Below are 25825 nucleotides of genomic sequence, written 5' to 3' on the forward strand. Positions count from 1 at the left end.
TTAGCACACATTAGTGCATGTCATTAGACAGGGAAGCACAGATCAGACGGAGGGGCAGAGCTCAAAGGCCCTGGTTTGGGATGCTAGAACAAGCGAGAGAAAGGATGAGGGGGAGAAGATGTTTGTGCAGGGCTGGAATAGCTGGAAGGAGCTAGGAGTGAAGGGGAAGGACTTGGCTTGCTCAGAACATTCCCACCAAAGAGTTGCATATGTTCCACTCGCTTACCTGTGCTACAGGCACGCCTGTTTCATTTACAGGCATGCCTCACAGGGCCTGGTCCTCACCAGCACACAGGCAATAAAGCCAGAGCTCCCACGAGGAGCCCTAATATGTATTCTTCCACATTTTTGCTGTTTGCAGGTCCTTTGATTACGATTGGAGGTCTCAGAGACAAAAGAAAGAGACAAGAGAAAATTACCTTTCTCACCTCACTCCTGCAGTGTCAGGTTGCTGTGGACATGTTCTATATTTAAACTTTACAGATATGATCAATCCTTCCACTGGAGAAGCAGAATTATCTATGAAAGGTACCAGCTAGAAGCATGGGACAGAAGGGAAACAGTAGGACATCAGAAAACCCCATAACCTTCACAACCTTCCTCAGGGCTGTTTTGCAGCAGTTCAGTGGCAGCAGTTCCTTTTAACCACCTGTAACACCAACAGGTCAGGGAAAAGATAATTTCAGCCCAGCTACAACTGTGTGCACACCAAACCTACCACTTGATACAGCCTAACTTGTCCACCGCTGAGAAAACATCCTCCTAGCCAAATGTTTTCTTTCCAGGAACAGTGTAAACCCTCTGCCTACTGTCACTGCAGCAATAAGGAGGCGTGTGCTCCAATCCAAGTCCCCAGCTGCAGTCCCACAGTGCCACGTTGCCATCAGGAGTGGCTGCTGCTGCAGTCATCCCAGGTTCTGCCGCGTACGTGGTGCCGCAACTCTGCTGGCAGCGCGCCCTGGCAACACCCGGGACACGCCTAACTGGGAAAGGAGTTACGTGCACTTATGTTTGTTCATGCACATGGAAGCAAAGGTAAAGATGAAGAGCATAATGAAGTTCCTCTGGGCATATTTCTGGTTTCCTACATCTTTCCTGTGAAAGGTGGAGGTTTGTTTTTTTTTTTTTGCTGATGTCTGAAAAAGAGTTGAGCTCATTCTTTCATGTTTTTGCTCCATGAAGGTAACAAAAGAGGTTTTCTTTCCTTTTGGGTCACACTTCGCACAAAATGCATGGAGCCTAGTAGCCTTGAGGCTTTAACTCCTCCACCAATTGTGGCGGAAATTAGCTAACAGGCGTTTGGGTTCAGAGGACTGACTGTCACCACGACCATGCAATATTAATTTTCTTTGCAACAACAAGCCCAAAGTTGATGAAATGGCCTTGTTTTTCTTGAACATGCTGCCTGGGAAGGAGGGAGAAGCAGGATTTGTCAACTGAAACTCCACTGATGGAGTGAAGAGGTCAACATCCATTATAGGGATGATACAGATGAAGGTAAGCCTGTCAGTCACAGGATGAAAAATGAAGCCCTCGTCTCCCTGCTAGTGCATAGTGTCTCTGCTTGCTCTCAGTGTGTCTCATTCTCCGTTCTCTTGCACTGTTTTTGCTTTGGCACAGCTCAGCTGACATTAGCAGAGTTGCTCCCACACCTTCCCAGGCATCGTGCTCTGCCTGACTTTGACAGGCATGTCACTTCCACTTTGGAGAAGGACTGACACGTTAACATCTGCACAGCCCTCTGCAAAACCGCCCTTCTCATGCAGGCATCTGCCAGCTGAGAAACTCCATCCCACTAGACAAAGCACTGAGCAGGGTGGCAAAAGGGGAAAATAAAAGCTGATATTCCCACCCAAAAACAAATACAGAGCAAACAGCTCTCAGTCCAGCAAACTGCTGCAAAAGCACCCTGGCTTTGATTCTCTGATGAGACAGAAAGCACATGGGAAGTGAGGCAAGAGTAACCACAAAACCAAGCAATTAGCCAGTGACCCACTCAAATTTGCTTTGTTTGCTCAGCAGCTGCACAGCAGACACAGATATCTGTCTGCACCACTGGGGTAAGCAGTGCTGGGCTGGCATCTTGTCCTTCTTTTTGCTTTACACCCTTTTTTGGCCCTAACAGTCAGGTTTTGGGTTTGCGGGAGGGCACCAGGTGCCCTGGGGGAAATAGGTCACCCCACAGCAGTCCCAGTTAGTCCCATGAGCTCTACAACAGCCAGCAGTGATCCACTGCACCCCAATTCCATGGCCAGTCAGGGTAGTGCCAGGCCTATTGCCCCAGCAGGGAGAGGAGGGTGGCACCACTGGGGCAGGGGGCTCCAGAGGGGACACATAGGGAATTGTGACAAGAGAAATGAGGAAAAAAGGGAGAAGGCATGAGAACGCACACAGGGAGACAGAGGAGGGAACAGAGAAGCAGATACAGAAGGATGCATGTGAAAGGGAATGTTGCTGTGGAAAGGGCTGGGAACAGCTCTTAGATGTAGGCATGCCGTGCTGGGGGGTAATTTGAAGATACTGTGCTTACGGGGGACCTAAACTGAAGCAGTGACACTCCTGAAGGGACTGCAGCCCATGAAGGAGCCAGACTGGAGCAGGAAAAGGGTAAGGAGGAATGAGCAGGGGAAAACAAGGGTAGGAAACCAGGAGCAGCAAAAAGAAACCATCACACTCCAACTCAGTCTCCTTTGCTGGGTGTTGTGGCACCCAAGGGTCTTGCAGGCACTGAACTTAATGTGGTCAAAGAGGGCCAAGAGTGGTCTCGAGGCAGAGGGAGAGGTGCTGGTGTGAGGCTGAGTCCTGAGTCTGGGCAAGCAGTTGGAAAGGAGTTTCCATCAGGGTTTGTAGCATTGTTTCTCTTCTTATGTTTCTCAATAGCCAAACATTAAATTAAAAGTTTGTGTTAATGGACATTAAATTAAATTAAGTTAATTTGCACACACCAGCCCCCAGGCTGGCTTCTGAAAGCCAGTTGGTATTGACAAGAGGAAGCTTTATATGGCTGCTCTAAGAACAGCAAGGTGAGGAAAAGTCTGGGGTTTGTTCCTCCCCCTTACATTATCTACTTGGACACCATGGCTACCAAAGTCTGTGAAGTCCATCATGAAAGGGAACTGAAAATGGGGTTTGTTTTAGTCTGTGCCAGGGGCAGCCTTTATTCTACTGTCTTCCCACAGCCTGACTGCATGAGCTTCATTATCAGTGTTTATCAAGGACCTCAAAGCGTGCTGTTGAAGCCCTGTAATTCCTGCACTGGTGAAACACCTAATTATCATCCTAAATATATCTGTGGAGAAATTGAGGCATTAATGAGATAGGGTGGGAAAAGTGACTTACTGAGGGTGATATGAATGACTGACACACTAGGAAGGGTGCCCAGCAGCAACCCCCCCAGGCTTGTACTTCAGCAGAAGGTAAAAAAATATAAATGGACAACAGGAAGTGAGAGAAGGAAAAGGAAGAAAGAAATGCAAGATGAGAAGGAGAGAACACACCGAGCGAGGAAAGCTGTCAATGGGAAAAAAGGCTGCTTCAGTGCATGCCAAGCAAAAAATGAAAGTGACAGCCTGAGTTGTAAAGCCAGAATGACCCAGACTGAATGGGAAATAGCCAGAGTGACTGGCTACCATGACTTCCACAGTAGAAAACACTTTGTATTTGGGATGCCCATTGAGGAGGCAGGAGTATCTCTGACATTTGCATGCCTCAGGGCTTCCCTGAAGGGTATGTTTCCATTGGCAAGGAGAGCAGCTGGGACAGTTGGATCAGATGCTGTGAACAAGGCCTGCAGCATTTAACCTGCATTAGGAAGTAACAATTTACTCCCTTGCTACCAGTTACCAGGCACAAGGGCTAAATTACATGGGAGCCTTTAAAGGAAGGAGCTTCCATACCTTACCACAGCAAACAAGTCAGTGTGACTTCGTTCAAGGGTATGATCCACCCTGGAACCTATTTCACATCTCGTTGGCCAGCTGAGTGAGAACTGATTGCACATGCTCCCTTGTTCCTCTGTCTGTGTGTAGGGTAGAGGAAGACCCCAATTCATTAAAGGAAACAGAGTGAGGTAAAGAGCCGAGCCTTTCCCTGTTAACCTCCTCTGGAAAAACAGATTCCTACACAGCCAAGAGTTTGTATCACTGGGAGAGGGAAAAGCACTTTGTTTTTCCTCAGTCTTTCCAGCATTACGGCACAGCACTGATGTCACAGGATCTTTGGTGTAACACCCCTGCTGTTCAATTGAGATGTAAAACTCAGAGATTTTTCTCCACTGCCCCACTGCACTCAAGGTTATTTTTTTGCTTCTTAACCCTGCATCCTCCCCATGACAGGGACTCTGGCTGGGTTTTCCAGGTGCACAAAGAAGACCAGCTCCTCACTCCTTCTGTAGCTACACCACAGAATCATAGAACTGCTTGGAATAGGCCTCCAAGACCATCAAGTCTAACCATTAACCCTGCACTGCCGAGCTCACCACTACACCATGTCCCTCAGCACTATATCTACAAATTTTTAAAATACCTCCAGGGATGGTGACCCAACCATTTCCCTGTGCAGCCTATTCCAGGCCTTGACAATTCTCAGTCATGAAATAATATCCCAATATCCAATCCAAACCTTCCCTGGTGCAATTTGAGCCCATTTCCTCTTGTCATATCACTTGTTACCTGGGAGGAGAGATTGGCCCCGACCTCACTACAGCCTCCTTACAGATAGCTGTAAATAAGGTCCCACCTGAGCATCCTTTTTTCTAAAGAACCCCAGCTCCCTCAGTTGCTCCTCATCAGACTTGTGTTCCAGACCCTTCGCCAGCTCCACTGCCCTCCTCTGGACTTGATCCATCACCTCAATGTCTTTATGGTAGTCTTTGGAGGATCTAAAACTGAACACAGAATTCAAGGTGCAGCTTCACCAGTGTCAAATACAGGGAAACAATCACTGCCCTGCTCACATCATCATATAGCCTCTGGTTCCTTGTCCCCACCACCCAAATAACAGCCTTAGTACCACCAGCACTTTTTCGCTGGGATATTCCTCTAATCTGAATATTTCTGGAGATAAAGAATGTCGGGATAAAGATGGAGATAAAGATAGCCAGGAACAAGAGGGTGGTATTTAAGCTGAAATCAGGAGGAGGTTGGTCATTAAAACCCTTTGTGTCTGCTACAGTTTTCAGTTAAGGCAGAAAACACCACCTCCTTGTGCAGTGGAGCTTTGTATGTTCATGACTGTGATAACACAGGATCACTTCTGAGAACTTGACAGGTGCAAGCCTTCTACATACAGCCTTACAAGAGTTGAGAGTCAGAGAATTTACCACCAAAGCTATTTGGAAGCCTGATGCACAGCACAGGACTGGATCTAGATATCTCCAGTAGGTACTAAACATGGGAGTGACCTTCCTCGCTACTCTAAAGGACAGTAAAGTCTTCTTCCTCTCCTGCCTCCTTTGATCCACTCAGCCAGGCTGGCCTCAGCTTTCCCACTGCCTTGTACCAGGAGCAGTTCCCAACTGAGTATTTAGCAGGAGGAGTGCTGCCTGTTTGCCCATCACAAACACTTTGTTTTCTCTGCTCCTGTACTCCCCTAGAGATGAGACACAGCTCACCCACAGACGGTGTGGTGGGATGATTCAGGGACAGCCTGGCTGACAGAGGAGCTGTGCCTCATCTCCATGAGGTGATGAGGACGCAGTGCCAGGTAACAGGATGACGATGGCAGCCAGCTGTGTGCGCTGCTCTCCTGGCTAGCACGGGTACCTCTCCTCCAAACCCCACTGCTCACAGCAGGAGGTGTGCAGCCATTATGAGACATGCTACATTGTGATGCCTTCGGGCACAGAAACTCTGCCAACAACCAGCTACTTGCTCTGGAGGAGCAGGGAGAATGCAACTTTTTTTTTTTTCCTGTCTTTTTATGCCCTGTGGATGAGGTGCAACCTATTTTTTTAACCTATTTAAAGACTTTGATTCTGCTGTCTGTCACAGTGTTTGACTATCTTCCACAACTGTCAGCAGTAAAATGGAAGTCCCCAGTCATTTTTGTGGGGCCCTAGACAGGTCAAGGCAAGCCTAACATAAGGAGATATTTACTTCCTTCTTTGCTTTGTGTTCCTTGTTGATCTTCAGCAGTTTTTGGAGCAAACACAATGGTTTTGAGTGTGTGCTGTTTGCACCCCAAACAAGGAAGAAGTCAAACCTCTCAGGCAGTCCAGCTCCAAAGGATGGCAAAACAGGACTGAGAGCCTTGCATTGCCAAACACCAGAAGATCAGGGGTTAGCAATCCCCAGTCTCCCAGGGAGGTGGAAATGTGCTACCAGAGTGTCTCAGAGAGCTATGTCCCTGATCACTCCTGAGCCTTACTGCTAACACTATAGCACTGTATTGTAGAGAGCTCCAGTTAAGGGGCTGCAGACATTTTCTTCTTTAGGCCAGGCATTGCCTAGAGCTCTACTGGCTCAAGAAAGGTGATGCTTCTTCATGACTAAAGAGTCAAAACCCTTTTAAACTCAAGAGACAGAATTTACATTCCAAATTTCCACCCCAACCTTTGCCAGTGTAATGGTAAAACACTGAATAAAATTCCAACAGCATGCTAGACTCCCTTCCCTGTGGTGAATGTTCTGTGGGGAAACCCTTAAGGATAGACAGCAAGACAGAGAAAAATGCTTCTAATAATTTCTTATAACATATGAAGCAAGCTGCACCAATATGCAAGGTTCCCTTTGATGCTTAAAACTGAACTGGACTTTTTAATGCTCAGCCAAGAAAAGACTGGGAGGCCCACAAGCATCTTATTAGTGATAGACAATAATGTGAAAGAAGCTATTTTTTCTCAGGTTGCTCAAAACCTTTAATGCTGATCCAGCTCTCCTCCTGCTTACACAAACATAACCCTATTTGCTCTTCCAGAGATAATCAGAATCAGGCTGTCGGTAGAGGCATAAACACAATTTTCTTAAGAAAACAAACTACAGTAGAATTTACACATCAATTTTAAGCTGGCAAGAGTGGTGGTTCAGTTAATTTACTCTCCCAAAATAAAATATTTAATGTAAGCATTCCTGGAAGTGTTTGGGACCAGGCTGGATGGAGTTTTGAGCAGCCTGGTCTAGTGCCTATGGCATGGAGGTCTTTATGATGATCTTTAAGATCTCTTCCAACTTCAAACATTTGGATTCTATTACTCCATTATTTTTAACCTAACCTCACAGTCAATAAATAGAGAGTGATTTTGAGAGGCTGATTCATTCCAATCATTTCAAGACTTCCTCAGGTTAGACACCTATTGGAAGGATACAGCTTATAGTGAGGTAAGTCCCACCCAAAATTTGCACAGTCACATAGATTGTACTGGCAGTGTGCTGGGGATGACCATGTCCATGTCCTCACCAGTTCAGCATGGTCCCCTAGGACCTGAAGAGCGTGGGCAAAGCCAGATGCTGGTGTCATGGTTCATCAACAGCCCTGGACACAGAGAACCAGATCCAGGGCCCACGCAGGAAAATGAGGCCAGGGATAAGGTTAGAGATATGCTGCCTAGCACCCAGGTCCAAGGTCCATCCAGGAGGTGGCACCAGAGACCCAGCTGGTGGCACCAGAGACACCTAATATGTGGATCCAGACCTGAGCTTACATGGAGACCCTGGGCACAGGGTAGGTGGATACCCCTGCAGAGACTAGTCAAAGTCCAGTTAGTGCACTCAGGGTCCTGGCAGACAGTGCATTTCCTGAAGTAGTAAAAATGGCTCTCCATAGGAAGGAAGATGTTGCACCTGCCCAGAAAACCAAACAAGGCACATAGCATCTCCATCGCTAGCCCAACATCAACTTTTGTGGGAATAAAAATATCCAGTGGGGATGTATTTAGTTATACTAATGTCTTTCCTCTCTAAAGGTATAGTCACTGCAAGCACTTTATATGCAGAATGACTAATTGGAATGAGCTGTGCAATTTTCAGCTGAAGCCAGCTCCTTTATGCTCAACATCCGCCCAACATCTAATGACACAGTTTATATTTTCATCGAGGATTCAGCATCCGGGCGAAACACAGAAAGCTTTACGAGTCTTCACTCTAAGTCAATTAGAATTTAAATGTAGGTTGAATGTTAGGGAGAAGAATGGGACCTGCAGCAATTCAGATCTCAGATGTTCATGTACTCTAGAGACAGAAGAATCATTTGCACACTTATTCTATCTTCCAGGGCTGGGGGCATTCGGAAAGGCAGGTTTGTTCTCTGCTGAATATCTAATAGTGTTTTGGCCAACTAGTCTTTAAACTTTCTGGGAAATGATTCCTCTACCTTTGCCCTTGGGAAGCTATTTCACAGCTGAATACATCCCATTCCTGATTTGCTCTTGCTAGTCCTAGCTATGACCTCCACAGAGGAGCACACACCTTCTTTAAATACTTGACGAGTCTGATAGATGTTTGAGGGTGTTTTTGCACCTAGATCCAACCCAACACACCTCAGCACTGGTCTGGAAAACATCAGGAGCAACTTCTGTGAAGTCAGTGAAATTGCACTGATATAAATCAGATTTCAACTACTACATGGACATACACATGCACACATGTATGTCTGTCACCCGTCACCAGAAGTATCACTTCTAATCTAAACTACTTTCCTCTTTTTCCCTTCTCCACTCCCTCAGCTTCTCATTAAAACTTCTCTCTCCCACCTAGAACGGTGAAGAGTCAGCAGGCTGCCCAGGTAACATTAGCTAATGGGAACTGACAGCCTGCCACCCTTTTCTGAAGGCTTGTGTTTTGATACCTGTCTGTCTTCCAGCCTGACTAATTCTATGGAAGACTTTTATCACAGGGAGATTGACCTCAGGCAGGAGACACTTTGTGTCACTGTGAACTACTGAAATGAAGACACGATAGGGATGGCAAGAGCTCACTAGCAGCAAAAGGCAAGGAGAAGAAGACTGATGTATGACAAGAATACCTGCTTTGCCATTGGCAGTGATTGGTCCTCTAATGAACAAATTCACTGAAGAACCTGCACTGTGGCATATTTCGAGACCCTGTAAGAGGCAACATTAACTGATGATAAACTGAAACACCATTCAAGTTATGAGAAGTATTTTCCCACTGATTTACAACAGTGTGGGATCCAATTAGAGAGTTCTTCTTCCAACTAGTGCCTTGTGAGGTTCATATGCTGTCTCACAATAGCTTATGAGGACACAGTCTGGAATACCTCTGGTACTTAGGTTTTGGCACAGTAATTTTTACTACCTTTTACTGTAGAGATGTGGAAGCAAAAAAAAACAAAAAAAAAAAACCACAAAAAAAAAAAAGAAAAAAAAAAGAAAAAAAAAGAAAAAAGCTACAATGTTTACAGCATGATACCTGTTCCTACCTAAAGAAAGTAAACAATTCTGTTATTGTACTTCCCTGCTGAGGTGCCATGTCCCGCATGAGCCTTAGTCTGGAGGACTCACTAGTCTCTTTATTTCCCAAGTTCAACATTCCTTTATGAAATATCTTCTTAAAGACACACTTCAGTCTCCACTCCAACTGAAAGGCATAACCTTCGCAAGAATCACAATTTCTTCCCATTTGAGGTTTCTGAGGCTGCCATGAAAAGAAAAGGTATTCATCCAAAAAAAAAACCTCCCAAAACATTCCTTCCCTCCCTGCATGGTGCCAAGCGTGCCCCAGATATGCCTTTCAAAAAAATCAGGTCACTCTGTTGTTAGGTCTATAGTGCTGGGTTGGGAAGCTCCTGAGAAGGCATGACTGAACCCCTCCTAAGAGCTCAAGACACTTCCTTCTATCAGTGGTGTGAGCTTCTCCTTCTCAAACAGGCCAATGGCTTAATGTCCCAGATCAAGGAGGAACAGAAACTACAAAAAAACTGGGAGATATAGCATCCAAGACAATTTTCTACTTCATGCGTTCTCTTCACGTCAGACACTGTCCATGCATTCTGCCTGAGTGCCCTCTAGATCCTCAAGAAATCTTCCTGCACATAAAACTTGCATGTGGTCAAGCAACTGCCCCTTGTGGGGAGCTCCAGATCAAAAATTTTAATGAGAACTGATATAAAGCTTTTATCTCCACAGACTTCTCCCCAGACTGATGAATGTTATTGCCACATCCCTCCAAACTGAATGTCCATGCATTTTACTTAACCCTTCTATTTGCAGATCTTTCTCTACATCAGTTTTTCTGCTTTGGCTTATCTGCTGGATTTACTACATTCCCTAGGAGACAAGATACCTCTTAGATGGTTTTCTGGCAGATACATACAAGAAATCTACCCTTACAGATTCTTTTCCTCAAATGGGGTGGCACAATATCAAAGGCTGTTTTGTCCTCAGTAGCTTCAAATGAGTTTGCAGCTTCTGACCAAGCATACGTGCTCACTGTTTCATTAGTGGGGCAGGAGACACTCAGCATCATAAATGCTGCATTGAGCATTGGGGTTTGCTTCCTTAAAGATGGGTATCACTCAGAATGGGCCGTAACAATCTCTGAAGAGGCCAAGCACCTGTAGCAGCAATGAATAAGGAATAACCAAGTAGTTGGACAGAGCTGCAAAACCACAGCTCAAATTCATACAATGCTGAGGGAGGCCTATCTCTGGGATGGCAGTTTAAGCTTATCTTGAGATATGGGAATTAGGGCTAGCACAGAAGAGAAATTGCAATTTTTGTATATTACCCAACACTGTTCACTCATCCCTACAATCATCCAACATGCCCTAATTGCTTCAGTATGTTCCTGCAAAACAGAAACCCAGAGTGACTTGGTCAGAGACAAAGGCACGGATCTAAGATGTACACAGAAGCAGTCGCCCGATAATGATGACCAGCTGTCACAGGCAGCAGAAACCTCCTGGCACTTGGCACCGGCGAATTTTCAAATACCCGCTGGTTGCTGCTACCCCATTAATTGTGGGCACTTTGCCCAGTCTACATTCCTGAACAGCTTTTTTCTTCTCTTCCCCTTCTCTCTTCCTCACAGACTTCTAACACAGTTAATAAAAAATTTATCGAGGCAATGAAATAAACACCAATTTGATTTGATCTGGGAGCCAAAGAGAGGAGTTTCTGCTGTTCAGGTGCAGACTCGAGAGTTTCTGCGATTGCTGTCAGAAACGTGCCCACAAACCCAGTATGATTAGATAAATGGAGATGGAGAGGTGTTTTTTGGTTTTTTGAGGGGTGGTTTTTTGGAAGGTGGAAAGTTTGTTTGTTGGGTTTTTTTAAGGGAGCGGAAAGGGCTGGGAGACCAGACCACAGTGTGTCCTTGAACACGAGGAAGAAGAGGATTACACAGTGAAATCTATAGAAGGTAGTGGACTTTGAAGCACCAGAGATGGACACATGGCAACACCCGGCACTGACATGCAACAGGCACTGCAGCTCCTGAGAACTGCATGTGCAAGTCAATAAATACTTGGAGTTTCTTTTTAAAATCTTATATAGTTTTACCTTCAGGGAGAAGAAAGGCAGTAAGAAGCACTTGGGTCTAACAATTATGATGTCTCAAAGGAGTTCAAGGACTAGAGAGACAGGGCAGCAGGAAATCTGGGAGAAAAATTAAGTACCCTAGAACACTTTGGGCTAGAATAACAATACTCATCTTGTGAAAAATTTAGCCTGTGCCTCGGGCTGTGCTGGGCTGGTGGCAGAAAGAGCAGAAATCTTTTCAGGGGAGTCCCTTACCCTCTGGATCGGTGGGAGAGAGCAGGCAGGAGTATCCAATCAAGGAGATTGCAACCCTTCACTGGGAGAACTTGTATGAATTTATGTCAGGCTTATAGGGAGAGATTTGGAGGGGAATGCAGCTGCCCTTTGCAAGGACAGGTAAATATGTCAGGGATTATAACTGAAAGCATTGCCCAGTAAAGAACAGATTATAGACTAAAACAAAAGGTATTGTTATACTATTTAATGTCACACAGTGCAGGTTATAGCAAGAGGAATAGCCAAGACTTGTCAATGCAGCTGAAAACACAGACTGTGGGTAATGACAGAGTCTCCAGAACTAGTCTTTTACATGGTTTCATCTTTCCTGCATAGATGTACAAGGTGGATTCATGCCACCAAATTTTAGACATTGAAAAGTTTGCTGTGTAAATCTAAATGAGTCATTTACATTCCTCTTGTAGTCCAAAGTAAAAGGGACTTCTGGGGGATGATCTATCACATTATTTCAAGGCAGACAGCAGAAAGAGTAAGATGCCATCTTCTCACAACAGACTACAGATGAGGGCTAGATGACTAGTTTAGATTTGTGTAACTAGCACTCAGATGTCTGAGAATAAGTGTGATGAATCTCAGCTGCAGTGCAACACTTCTGTTTGCAAGACTAAGTGTCCATACGGACAAGAGATGCAACATCTTCAAAGAGTCACACTTCAAATACTAAGTGACAGATGTTTATCTCTGGATTTGGGTTTTAGTCCTGTCCCTGATAGGGTCCCTGTGCAATTTATTTTGCAGAATCATACAACCCCCTGGATTTGTTAAGAGGAGATAAATCTTTTATGACCTTGAATGACAAAGCCTATGCTACCAATGTGGTTTGTTCTCTTTTGCTCCAGAGAGCAAACTGCAGTCTTTTGTTTTTTCTCCAGTCCTTTGGACAACTATGGGTACAACCATGAGATCACTCCCAGGCTCTTTCCCAGAATGAACAAGTGCATCCCCTCTCAGAACAGGAGCAGGCACATCTGATACAGACAGCAGGCTCCAGACATGCAGATGATGCCAAGTTCAGCTTCCTCAACCAGTGAAAGTCCTCCAACACCAACCCCACAGTCCCTGGGCTTTCAAATTCCTCCATACGTCCTTGTGCCATGGAACACACTCTGGCATCACATTCTAAAAGCACCAGTCTGCCAGACTGTGTCCCAGCCCTTGCTTCATTTTAGGTACTTCTAACCAGAAAATATAACAAACTAACCAACCAAAAAAGAAGCATGTTTCAGGGCCATGGGGTCACCACAGGGAACACAGAGGAGACCAGCCCTCTCCACTGGTCTCCAGTAGTGGGGACATGTTCTATCCATTCCAAAAGGAAGTGCCCTCATGTAGCACAACCATGAGCCAGTCTATGCCATCTAGCTTGGAGTCCAGGGCTTTCCCTGATACTAGCCACGTACAGGACGTACAGGCAAAACCAAGGTGTCTTACCTGAATTATGAAGGTGGTCCACAGGCTTTACACAGCTATAAATATTCTCCTGGAAACCAAACATGCCATGAATTATGTGGAATATATTCACAATAGTTAAATACATTAGGAGAAGCAGTCACTGCCACCCTGTTAACACTCCCTTCAAGCAGGATCATGAGGGGTGATATCCCTATGAACTTTGGTTCTTAACCTCATTTTGTAGGTCAACAAGTGGATTAATCTTTAGGGTAAAATTGTGAATTGGGAGCTCTATGCAGTCATAATCCCTAAAATCATAGCTGGATTTGTGTAGTCAAGGTCACAAGGCTTCTACCTTGCACAGTCTGTTCTGTAGCTATTTGGGGAGATTTATCGTACTTGTTCCCAAAGACTTTTTTCTTTTTTTTTTTTTCTTTTTTTTTCTTTCTTTTTTTTAACATTCAAAACAGGAACATACCCCAAAGTCACATTCCCATCAGTCTAACAAGGGGACAATCATTTTGAAGAGACTCTCCAGAATACAGCTGCTGCTGCAGCACCTGCGTGAGGGCCATGTGGAATTGAGGCTTAGGATCTCGCTTCTTGGCTCCTCTCCCTGCAAAAGGCTCCTTACTCTTCTACTTTGCCTGTCTACACTTAACACATTAATGACACACTTGCTGAATACCAAAGCTGAGAGCTGATCCTCTCAGTTAACAAAACCTGAGGCGATGTCCCAGTCACCCACTGACTCAGAGTACAGTTTACAGTACTCTGGCCCTAACATAGAGGCATCTTCTGGTGACACAGCTCTGGTGTCGTTGCTGGGAGTTTTCTCAAAGCACCAGGTAGTGCTACCAACCTCTCTTATGACCAAGCCAACCACAGCCAGATGGCCCAGGCCCACCACATCACCTGCACCCTATGCAGAGCTGAGTATCCGCATGCCCAGACAGTGTGAGAACAAACTCACTGGTCCTGCAGTGAGTCCTGAGTGTCTCCCAAGCTGAGGGCACCTAAAGGCAAGATGCTACTAGGTTCAAATCCTTGCACCATGACAGTCCTTTCTCCACACATTCCAAGGGAGTGTCTCCTTACCTTATTAAAGGCAAAAGGCTTTTCTTATACTGCTGATAGAGAAGACACAGAAAGGAATAAAAAAGATAATATATAGGTTGCCAGAGGCCCAGTTTATGCACCCCAAAATTAATTAATCATTCCAATTAAATTATTTGCCCTAAATTAAAACTTATCACCAAAATCCAATTCTTGTTTCATTAAAGAGGACCTCCCTAGCTATCTTTTTTTTTTTTCTTCACAGATTTTTTTTTAAAGGTAACCTTCATGAAATGGGGAAAAAATGCACTTGTCATCTACTTTTTTGTTTGAGGAGCACCAATAGTTTTATTTTAAAAGGACTCTTCCTTATTCTTATGTGTGTCCACATAATACAGACATTCCTAGAAGATTTTATGGAAGACTGTTGAAGCACAGGATCACAGCATCAAATAGTCAGTGTAAGGGAAATCTGATACATTAATGTGGAGGGAAATTTAAAAGCAACATTACTGACATCTCAGCAGCCTCTAGCTTTTATACCAGAACTGAGAAAGCTCACAACTCTCATTTGGGGATTTCCAAAGGCCCTTTCAGGAAAAGGGAGGCAGACAAATGATGGCACTCCCAATGCATTTTTGAGAAACAATGGGATCTTGGGATCTTTCAGACTTTCACACACCACTATTAAGCAGGGTTTGGTTCCTGCTACTAGAGCTCTGCTCGCTGACAGCCTGAGCTGTGACAGGTAGAGACCCAGAACTGCCAGCAAGAATGACCATGTGCTTGTGCACCATCAGAATGCCACTACCAACGTTTGTTCCCTTCCCAGAAACAAACTTTTCCCTATTTTCTACTGGAGAGTTAATACTTTTTAACCTAGTATTTGTTTTTTGTTTTTTTAAGACATTTTCAAAAGCTGTGGTTGGGTTTTGAGAAAGTGCTCTCTGTCTGAATAATCTGTAAATGGAAGCCATATGTCTAAGTATCTGTTTCCTTTTTGTCTATTTTGTTGTATGCACATTTGGTGAGTTATTTTTCTTCTCTAACTATCACATCTTGGGCTTTGTTAAATGGAGCTGCTATTCTGTAATTTTGTTGCTGTTTTTCTTATTTCCCAAGCAGCCAAGTACTGACATTTTAGCAGCTATACAGGAAATGTGATATTAAGCAATTATTTTCTCAGAGTATTTCTTCACTTTCTGGTGAGTAAGGAGCTGGTACTAGGATAGCAATTTCAATGTTTCTTAAGATAAAAACAAGGGCTGGAGCTCTTGAAAAACCATCAAAATCCAAACCCTGAAAACCTATTACCTACCACGATTTATCATTCGTTGTTTTTGCGGAAAGCAGCAGGAGCCTTATCCTGCAAGGCACAGCCTGCACACACACCAAGAGGACAGACCACAGACCCGCTCAGGAGTGATGAGGGCCAGCACTGGATAGAGATAAGTGCTAGGAGAGCACAGCTACTGAGGGCCAGCTGGGGTCAAGCTGCACCATGCAGACACGAGGATGTGCTACAGGGCACAGCACAGAGACCAGGCCCACTCGCTTTTCCTCACTCTCATTTCAGAAACACCATCTCCTTACTCCCCTCCCCAAACTGATGGTTTCTTTATTTCTGTAATTAATGCAAATTAAAGAATAAAATTAAGGAAAGCTTTGAAGGTAGGAAAGAAATGTGCTTCTTCCAGTAACCCTTGATGTTGTTTTTGAACTGCTGGCTCAGTTTAGGTTTATTTTACAATCTGTTTCTAGCCAATTCCAATTTCAAATGAAATCTTGGCTCCAATGGAGAAAAATTCCCTTTAATTTCAGTGGAATCAAGATTTTGATCCAGGTTCTCATTCACTAACAAACAGCTCTGATGACTGTAAATGGTAACACAGCAGCCAAAACCAAAGAACATGAGCTGGTGGACCCCAGGAATCTGGAATTTCATCCCATGTGGAGTTTTGAGCATGGCAGATTTGCAGCATTGACTCAACTGGAGCTGGTGAAATAAGAAAAACAAGCAAAAGGAACAAACTGTTCCACAAATGCTGGAACTGCAAGGCCTGGGTTACCACAGCTGTGTGTCTTACGTCCTGTTGCCTCCTACTTTCAGACCTCTTGACTGCTTTCAGTCAAGGGGGCACCTGTGGACAGTAAAGCTACAGAAAAGGTTGATCTGAGTCAGAGATGTGTGGAATATGATTAACCTTGGCTATCACCCACATTGCAAGTAAAGAGACAAACTGACCCTGAAGTTTCTAATGGACACTAGCTACATATCTTTTCTTATAATTTTGTGTTAGAAATCCAAAGCTTCAGATCAGATATTTTTGAGAATTTTTTAAAACCCCCAGATTTTTGCTAATTTTCAACTACTAAGCAGTTACAGGCCTGGCCTGTAAAATGAATAAGATATTTATTCTTGATTATAGTAACAGTTCTTTCCTGCAAAGAAATCTCAAGAGGTTGTGGTGAAAAAAAAAAAAATTCACTCACTACTGACAAGGCACTGGCCATCATGGAGGGAAGAGGCAATGGGAATCTATGACTTAGGACATCCAAAGGGACATGTCTTCTTGTGGGCCCATTGGGCCAAATTTCAAGGCTTGCAACAAGTCAAGGCAACTGTTGTGCTACCACACTCTTTTTTTTTTTTTTTAAGCAGTGGGAGCAGGAACACACTTGGCTTTAAAATGGATTGATACCTGCAGTCTAGCAGCTAATGGTTATTTGTGCTCTCTCAAGGGTTAGCAAACTTGGTGGTAGGACTAAGTTCTTGCTGTGTCAGGAGCTGAGAGAAAAATATTGTCCTTACTCCCCTGTCTTAGAGTCCAAGCTAAGACTTGGGACTGCAGACTGAGACCATCAGACTGAGAAATAACAAGGCAAAACCTTTCAAAGCACTGGTGTGAATCTAGAATCAGCTGATCAGACAAAATCACACAATATCAGCTGATACCACTCTGAAGAGTCCACTCCAGCTAAGCTGATTTATATCACTAAGGACTTTGATTATCGTATCAAGATCCTTCCTCCCAGCCACAGGAATGTATTCCATGTATTTTGTGCTATACTTCTTTCTCGAAAATGAGTAAGCATTTTCTGAAGTATTCTGTTTTTGTCTCCTGCCTGCACCTGCAAAGCAAGCAGCAAAATATCTCCAGAAAAACCTCCTGATTTATGCACTAAGAAGTGCTAAGCTCCAACCAATATAACAGAGCCAAAGCCTAAGCTGCATCATATTGTTCCCACCATGCCTGGAGACAGGAAAACAGAAGTCAAGAGGCATCAGGACACCATGGGGATGCAATAAAAAAACTAGATAGGGAGTGAAAGGAAATTCCTTGGTAACTTATGAAACACCAGGTGCCTTTTCCTGCACTTTATGAGTTTGCCAAACAAAGCAGCATAGAAAACATAGAAAAACTGCCACCAGTACTATTGTGTGCCTGATATTCTGGGATTATTTTTCTGGTAGAAATGTATGGCCCATGGCAACAGCAAAAGTGATGCAGCAAGATCTAACGTGCTTCAGTTGCCCAAGACTATTCCTTGCCCTCTCAGCTTATTTTCCCACCAAACTGCTGTCATTCCCTTCCAAGTGTACTGGACTTCTCTCTTCCAGTCTCCGTAATAACCTGAATTTATCTCCTCCCTTTAATCTTTTTTCTTCTCCTCCCCCACCATTCCCAGTAAAATGATCTTTCTTCCTTCCTCCCAGAAAATTCATATTCCCTTGTTATCTCATTATTCTTCACCACAGCATGCCAAATACACTGTCATTTTCCCATTGGTGCTGTGTCCCGAAAAAGACGAAGTGGTCGGTGCTTGCTCTTACCCACTGCACGCTCCTTGGAATGAAAAACGCTACAGTGCTAGTGCTCAGAAAGATTCTTCTGACTTCTGGGCTCTGCGCCCACAAAGCACGGAAGCCAACATTTCTCAGAGAACAGCGTCTGACTCCAACATCCTTGCTATCTAGCTAGCAAAGGAAAAATAGCTTCAGCTCTCTTCAAACTGCTCTGCTTTCAGTGCTGGCCAAAGAGGTGGGAAGGCCAGGAATGTGGGCTCCCACCACAGATCTGCTGAGCTCGAGCACAGCCCAGCCCTAGTCTCTCAGCAACCCACTACAAGCAATGACAGCTACCAATGCTGTATCCTGGCAGGAATAAACACCAGCGGGGATTGACAAAGAGAGGTGTGGAAAGGTTAAAAGGATGCATGGTTCCAGAAGGACTGTTCAGTCTGGGCTCCCTCCTACAGCCAGGGGAGAGACAATGACATTTCCACTGGTCAATCTGTCTGATGAATTTTGGATGGCTACTTAAGGATGAACTAAACTATGCCTGAGAAAAGTCTTGTCTCCTCATTTATGACAACAAGACAACCCACAGCAATAGTAACATCTGCATTTGGTCAGAAGAACTTCATTCTTTCTCAGGTGCCAAGCTGGTGACAACCAGGAATTACCTCCACTTGATATCTGACTTCAGGCTCCTAGAAAACATACTCTTGTGCCTTGCATCAGTTCTTCTTAGTGGTCTTTCTCACAATGCCAAAATCTGAAGCATAAGCATTCCCTATTTTTTTGCTATCCTCAGAAATGAGGGTATGGGCCAAGTGAGGGTTCTGGGCAGATCACAGAACCACAGAATTTCTTAGGTTTGAAAAGCCCTCTAAGATCATGGAGTTAAGCCAGCACTGCCATGTCCACCACTATACATATCCCTAAGTGCCACATCTACACATCTTTCAAATTCCTCCAGGGATGGTGGACAACACCCTCCCACATCAGCCCTAGGCCCAGCTCTAACCAAGGGCCTTGATGGCAGAGCAGTTTGTGTTGGGGAAGCCAGACTGGCCTCAGCTGCCTGTGTGGGTAAAGGATCTCTCTGTGCTGTACCAGTCACCAGCACAAAGTCTAATTTCAGGCAAGTGGCCTGAGAGGTGCACAGCTAATCTACTCATAGAGTTAATAATAAACTATGGTTAAATCCCAGTAACAACAAATACATCTTTATATCATGTTGAAACAATGGCCAGTGAGTCTGAATCTTTGAAAGCAAAGAGCACTACAAAGGCAATTCATAATGGAGAAAGGCTGCACTTTGTACTTCTTTTCACACACTGATGCCTATCAGTTAGAAAGAAAACTGTAGGATTTGGCCTTAGCTGCTGTGCACTTGACTTTGCGTTTGTCATTAGGGCTGGCCAGTAAACAAGCACTCCTCTTTGTGACCATTTGCTGCTGACATTTCCAAATTTGTTCTTGTTTTGCCAAAATGACAAAGCCCTTAATTTTTTCTTATGAAGTATGCATTAAACCAAGGGAGAGGCCACAGTCTTTACAATCAACAACTGGGAATCACAAGAAATGTTATTGAGTCGGCAGGAATCCTGAGCTGTGAGTGAAAATGTGAATGTAAAGCTCTTCATAGCTCAGCTGAGTATGGTTAGGCTTTGGATGGGCTGTAGGTAATGCTATACCTTTTTGTCTTCAGAATTTGACCAGAAAAAGCACCTCAGACCTGTAAAACATTCCTGATCAAGCTTTAATCAAATTCAAAAATGACAGAATGTTTTTGTTTCACTGAAAAGTTCCAACTACCTCCATTCACACTGATGTCTATATGTAAAGGCTCTGGACAGGAACAATTTGCTTCCTCCTAGTAGAGTTACTCCTCCAGATTGACTTGGATAGGCCTAGGTCTTTATGGCAGAAATTTTTAAACCCATGCATGCCAAGATCTCTATGCCCTTGTGCCTGTCATCTGGATGAGACAAATAAGGACCATAGGAATTTTTCCACTGTTATCTAGTGCCTGAGAAGGGCTTGAGGATATAGCACTAAAAGAACAAGAACCCAAGGTAATGCTGGGAAAGAGGCAGCCACTGTGTGCCTGTTATGACTCAATTCTCCTGTAACACGTCACTCAACATACTGGAACAAATGATTAACATCCCATTTATAAGCACCGAGAGGATAATAATAGAGTAAAGGGGAAAAAAAGCAATGTACTTTTGGCAAACACGTATCATGCCACCCCAGCCTCATTTCCCTTTTTTTTTGTAGGATAGCTGGCATAACAGATAATGCAGAAGCAATATGTGTGGTTATGTGGTATATCTGGACTTCAGAAGACCTGAGAGTCTTCAACAAGCTAAGAGAATACGGTGGATGTTAAATCTCCATAAGGATGCTTCAAAGAGCTGCAATCAACAGATCGCTCTCCACCAGGGACAGAGGGTTTAATGGGCTGCTGCCACAGTCTGCTTTTGTGTCCTGGTCTCTTCAATATTTTAATTAACACCTTCATGATGGAACAGAAACAAGGCACCTGACTTTTGTCGATGACACTAACTTGGGGGCAGTTGCAAGTGCTTTGGAGCCCAGGACGGTAAGTAAACTGAAGTGGTCTCCATGGAGAGACCAACCAGGTGGCACCCAACAGCAGTGAGCACAAAGCAGTATTCTCAGGAAGGGGGGAAAACCAATTAATGTTCAAATACAAAAGTGAAGAATGAGCTGCAGACCAGTAAGAGAGGATTAGAAACGCAGAAAGACTAAATAAGTGAAAGCAGTGAGGCACTCATATAAAAAAGATAAATCTCATTTCATTCTGGGGTTAGGTAAGTGAAGTGTGATATGCAAAACACGGCTGGTACTTGTATCTGCATGATTGAATCCTAAACTGGAACTCTTGTTTTGGTTTTGGACAGTACATTTAAGGAAAACATGTAGACAAATCAAAGAGTAGTGAAATATATATGCCACAGGGGTTGAAAAAATATGGACCTCTGGAAAGCAGTGAGCCTGTTACCCTGTACTAGAAATCTCTGAGACAAAGGGGCTTCAGGCAGATAAAAGGTAGCTTTGGGGAAGAGGAGAAATAACCACTATGTGTCTTGGAAGGACCAGAAATAATTGGCAGCAAAATCAATTTGGATCATATGTTAATAAAAGCTTTCCAAATGCAAGGAGAGTGAAATAATGGACATACACCAGCTATGCAGGCACAGGGCATCTTCAAAAAATACATGTATGAGGCAGCCACTGTAGAGCTGATCTTGTCTCACTGCATGGGGAAGGGCCAGAGCATCTCTTGCAAGTCCTTTCAAGTGTTTACTCTTTTGATCAGACACCAGCAGAAACAACTGGGGTAGTAAACAGAAAGCTTTGCAACTGGCCCTTATACCAAAATTGAAGCAGCACAAAATGCTTTGAGTGAGGTGGTGGCTCAGAGCAGCCGCTTGGTGCGTTCACCCCAGTGCAGAGAGCACCTGGTAGCAACTGAGCTGGGCAGAGACAGCCACCTGCAGTGGACTGCAAGCAGTGCTGCCCACCTGGGTCCAAAAGATGGAGGAGATGGCTGCAGTTGTACTGATGAATCTTTTGGCAGCGAATGCCTACTTCTACTAACAGAGTTCGCTCCATGTTTCAAAAGCTGGAAAGACTTATGGGGACAACTTTTTCTGCTTTTAACTGTCCATGAAGTTCTATTTTTTTTTTAAGTGTCATTTCATTATGCCCCTTTCAGACCTCTGCAATACACCCAGTTGAGAGAGATTTTATCCATGGGCGTACACACTTAAGAGATCACACGTAAGAGAGGAAAGGAGCACATCGAGTTGGCTGTTTTTGCAGAGATTGGTGCTGGCTGACAAAGTAGAACTTGTTCTTCCCATGTAAATGCTAAAGGACTCGGGCACGTACATTAGAGAGGTGATGTCCTTTTTTCTGTGATATACTTCTGCAGCTCTCGGGCCTGCAGAGTTCACCTAGCAGAGCTCACCCCAGGGAAAGCTGATTTTCTCAAGGCTGGAAAGGACCTGGTCCTAGACTGCAATTCCATTAGACTGCAGTGACCTAAACACAGTGAACACTCAGGATACACTGGAGCCTGCCTACTTCAGCTGGCACTGTGGACAAGGAGTGGTCTCCAGTTTTAAGGCTCCAACAGCACTCTAGGATCTGCCTACCCACTTATGAGTCTCTGATATAACAATCCCATTTGTGTCAAGGGTAACAGAAGTTGTGTTCTTGCAGGGGCTAGACAGATGAGGGAGTTGAACTGGGAGAGATTAAGGATTTGTCTTTGCTAGTGGGGAGCAGCAATATCTGTGACAACACAGAGTGAGAGGAGTAGGAAGCCTGGACATGGCCCTAAACCACCGCATTGGCTCCAGGGCAGGAGCAGCTGTCATTGCAGTATCTTTCTCTGGCAAATCTAGGCATCAACCACGTGCACAAAGCTAGCTCTGAGTGTCTGATCCAGGTTTGTTTTTGTTTCCCTGAGCTTGTTCATAGGAGATCACTGAATCATTTCAGAAATTCTCTTCCCAGTTTACCAGGCAGACCACTTGAGCACTCTGCCCTTTAATGCTTCAGGAGCTGCATTTTCTTTCTTTATTTATTTTTATATTTGGGATGCCCAGAGCTTCAAATAGCCTGTTTTGAAATGTATGAACACAAAAACAAGAGAAGTAAATAAACTACTAAATAAAACAAATAAACCTAAATAGTTTAGCATGACTCAATATCCAAACTACTTTAATTTGTACTAATAGCAGACTATTTTTTAGGCAGACAACTTGCAAATCTTAGAAAAGTAGCAATCAATATAAGAAAATACTACTCTGTGACTACAGGGATTGTTTTCTATCATACATTATTTTGTACTGAATTAGTCTTATTAGTTAAGATTATTTTTAAATGTGTTTAAAATTAGACTAATTCTTCCAAATTGTAAAAGATTTTGTATTTATATTTTCCTTCACTTTTTTTCCAGATTAAATTTAGTGTTAGAAAAATTAAAGCTATGAGTTTCACCTATTACAGGATTATACAGTAAGCACAATATCATAATGGGTCTTTTATGAAATCTGTGGCAGGTATTGAAACAAAGATTACCCACAGATACCTTATTTACAGGCATCTAGAGTTTAGGGTGTCAAAACCTAAATTTTCTCATTCTCAGAAAGGTGGCAGTAGTTCAGAGCCAGATACCCACATATTTAAGTGAAAGCTAAGCTAGAGAACTCAATTTTGCTGCTTAGGCCCATATCTAATAGGCACAAATAAAATTAATAATACATATGCATGGCTCCAGAATTCATTTGTCCCTGTATTTTTCTTGACAGGTAAATGGAAATTGTGTGCTGTGAGATTTCACCAGCAATAAACCACCTACAGAGGGCTGGCTCTGCTGTGCTGTAGCGAGGCAGGGTACACCTCCAGGGCTGGGGAATGCATTTCATGCAGCAAGCACTCAGCCAAGCCGGGAGAGCTGCTCTGTGTGCGGGCCTGGGCTGCTCTTCCTGCGGCTGGGGGAGTATTCTGGGCAAGAAAACCAACCAGGAACCTTCTGGCTCACTACAGCTGTGTGTACAGCATCACCTCTGATGACACGTCCAGGCTTCTTCACCTTGCAGATAAACACCTGGGATGCTACTTAGCCCCCCAGTCTGCCAAAAAGAGGAAAAGTACCTTCCTGTGTGCAATTCAAAAACTTGCTGGGGGGAATAAAATCTGCAGCCTAATGGGCTACTAGACAAATCAGGAGAAATAACAAATTCCTGTCTGAAGGATAATCTGAAAGTTGAGCATATCTAGCATATCAAGCACATCCATACATATCTATCACCTAAGCTACTCTGTAAATATTTTAGACAAATAGGCAGATAGACAAAATGGCATGAAGATTAAAAGCAAAACTAAACAAAACTGAGTAGCTTCACTTCTTTTGTGTTCTGGTCTGCACAGAAAAGAACAAGTAAACTCATTAATGACCTTACCAACAATTGGCGCACTCTTTAATTTGTTTACTCTCTGTTATGCCATAAATGCAGGCAGACAGATAGGACAATGCTGGTTTGCCAAGATTCCTGTTCCTTGTAACACACAGAGGAGAAGGGTAGCTAAAAAAGGAGAGGGCACCATAAGGTATGTGGCAGGTCCCTCAGGCACCAGGTTTCACACATGCCTAGTGATGGTGCACCCTGCAAACCAACGACCCAGTGTGGAAAAACCCACAGGAAAATTAATTCCTTTGATTGACAAAGAGTTGACTGTGGAAGGCAAAAAACCACAGCACAGTAGCTTGTAGACACAAGAAAAAAGAAAGGAAACCTGAGAAAGGAGGAGGCGAAGAAGCCAGAGAGGTCTCTGGGAAGAGAGGAGGCACAATGTTCTAAAAAGTGTCATTACAAACAAATGCTTTCCCATTAGTGCCAAACAACCAGAGCCAGGAGCCAGGTTTGCATTATACTAGAATATGGCTTGGCATCACTGGTGTCCCCTGCTCTGTCACCACTTTTTAAAGGACAAAGTGACAGCAGAGTAAAACCATGCTATGCCACAGTGGAAGGGAAGAGTCCAGCTGGCTCCTGTGTAAACACAAGGGACACAAAGGCTACTGACTCTGGAATTTCTCCCAGAGACTCAGATCCTTCCACTCACTGAGTCTTTTGCTCTTTGCTCTCCTATCAGGCAGCTTGCTTACCTTGCACGATCAAGTAAACCTGGGAAGTCTTGGGATGGTGCTGTGTCTGCACCGAACAAGTATAGGACCCCTCATCGTAGACATCCACTTTCTGGATCCGCAGGCTGTATTCCAGGGGGTTTCTCTTCTCCAGCTCTACTCGAGGGTCCAGGGACCACTTGTCTTCTCCAGCAAAAATGATGCCAGAACGGTTTAACCAGGCCACCTTGGAGCTTCTGTCTTCTACATAACACCTGCAGAGGATGAGACAGGTAAGGGGGAGGTTAACAACCCTCTCCATCATCTCCCTTTTGTCCCTTCACTTTACTGCTTTGCTTAGAAACTTCACAGCACACTCCTGCCTTGCCAGTGAACCACAGAATCTTCTCGTCATTGCTGTCCCATGGACAAGTATTTAACAATTTAATGCTTTTGAAGAGTTTCAGGAACCTTCAGCTCATAAACCCATGGGATTTGGGGCAGATATGTCTCTTGTTCTCTCTTCCTTGTGCCTGTGGCTTACACATGCACCAAAAATTAATTTGGAAGGCCAAAAGAGATCTTGATCACCAAATCTCTTTCAACCCTGCCAGTGAGAAAGGTTGGATGGTAGTTCTTCTCATGCTTCTCCCTCACCTTCAAAAAGTTGAGTATACAATAGTTAAACTCTCAGACCCCCTCCAGCCTGGAGGGCAAAGGTTCAGAACTCCAGCTTTGTTAGCTCAGGGCACAGTTCCTCTGTCCCTCAGTTTCAACAGCACAACGGGAGGAAACTATAGTGTATTTCCCATCTAGAGCCTTCCGACAAAAAAAACCAATTTTGTTCAAACGTCACCCTCCTAACACATACACACACACTTGCTGATGCACATCTGCCTGTTTGTGCAGGCAAGTACAGATCTCAGGCTGAAAATGAGAGGCTGTGGGAATGTCAGTGTCATCCCTGTGACACAAGGAACATGTCCTGTGAACATCTCAGATGGACAGGAGAAAAGGAATGACAGCTAGGCATAGCAAGCAGAGGAGCAGCAGGAGGACCAGCAACTGCCAGGGCCCTAAGTGCCAACCTTCACAAGTCAGAGGTCAAACTAACCCCGTTGTAACTGCAACTTGACAAGTATTTTGTTTCTTGATGGAGAGCAGAGTAGGTGCTGTGAAGACAAATACA

General features: G+C 44.2%; 1 protein-coding gene across 4 annotated transcripts in view; it reads right to left on the bottom strand.

The window, feature by feature from the left end:
- The window catches only part of LSAMP (limbic system associated membrane protein), a 995705-nt gene that overhangs the window by 137775 nt on the left and 832105 nt on the right, over positions 1 to 25825 (bottom strand). For all 4 annotated transcript variants that reach the window (XM_063419935.1, XM_063419938.1, XM_063419934.1 and 1 more), the window contains one exon: positions 24679 to 24911. In XM_063419935.1, the coding sequence (XP_063276005.1) occupies positions 24679 to 24911 (233 nt within the window). The remainder of the gene's footprint in view (positions 1 to 24678; positions 24912 to 25825) is intronic.

Source organism: Prinia subflava, chromosome 28, assembly GCF_021018805.1.
Source record: "Prinia subflava isolate CZ2003 ecotype Zambia chromosome 28, Cam_Psub_1.2, whole genome shotgun sequence".
In the NCBI taxonomy this organism is placed as follows: Eukaryota; Metazoa; Chordata; class Aves; order Passeriformes; family Cisticolidae; genus Prinia; species Prinia subflava.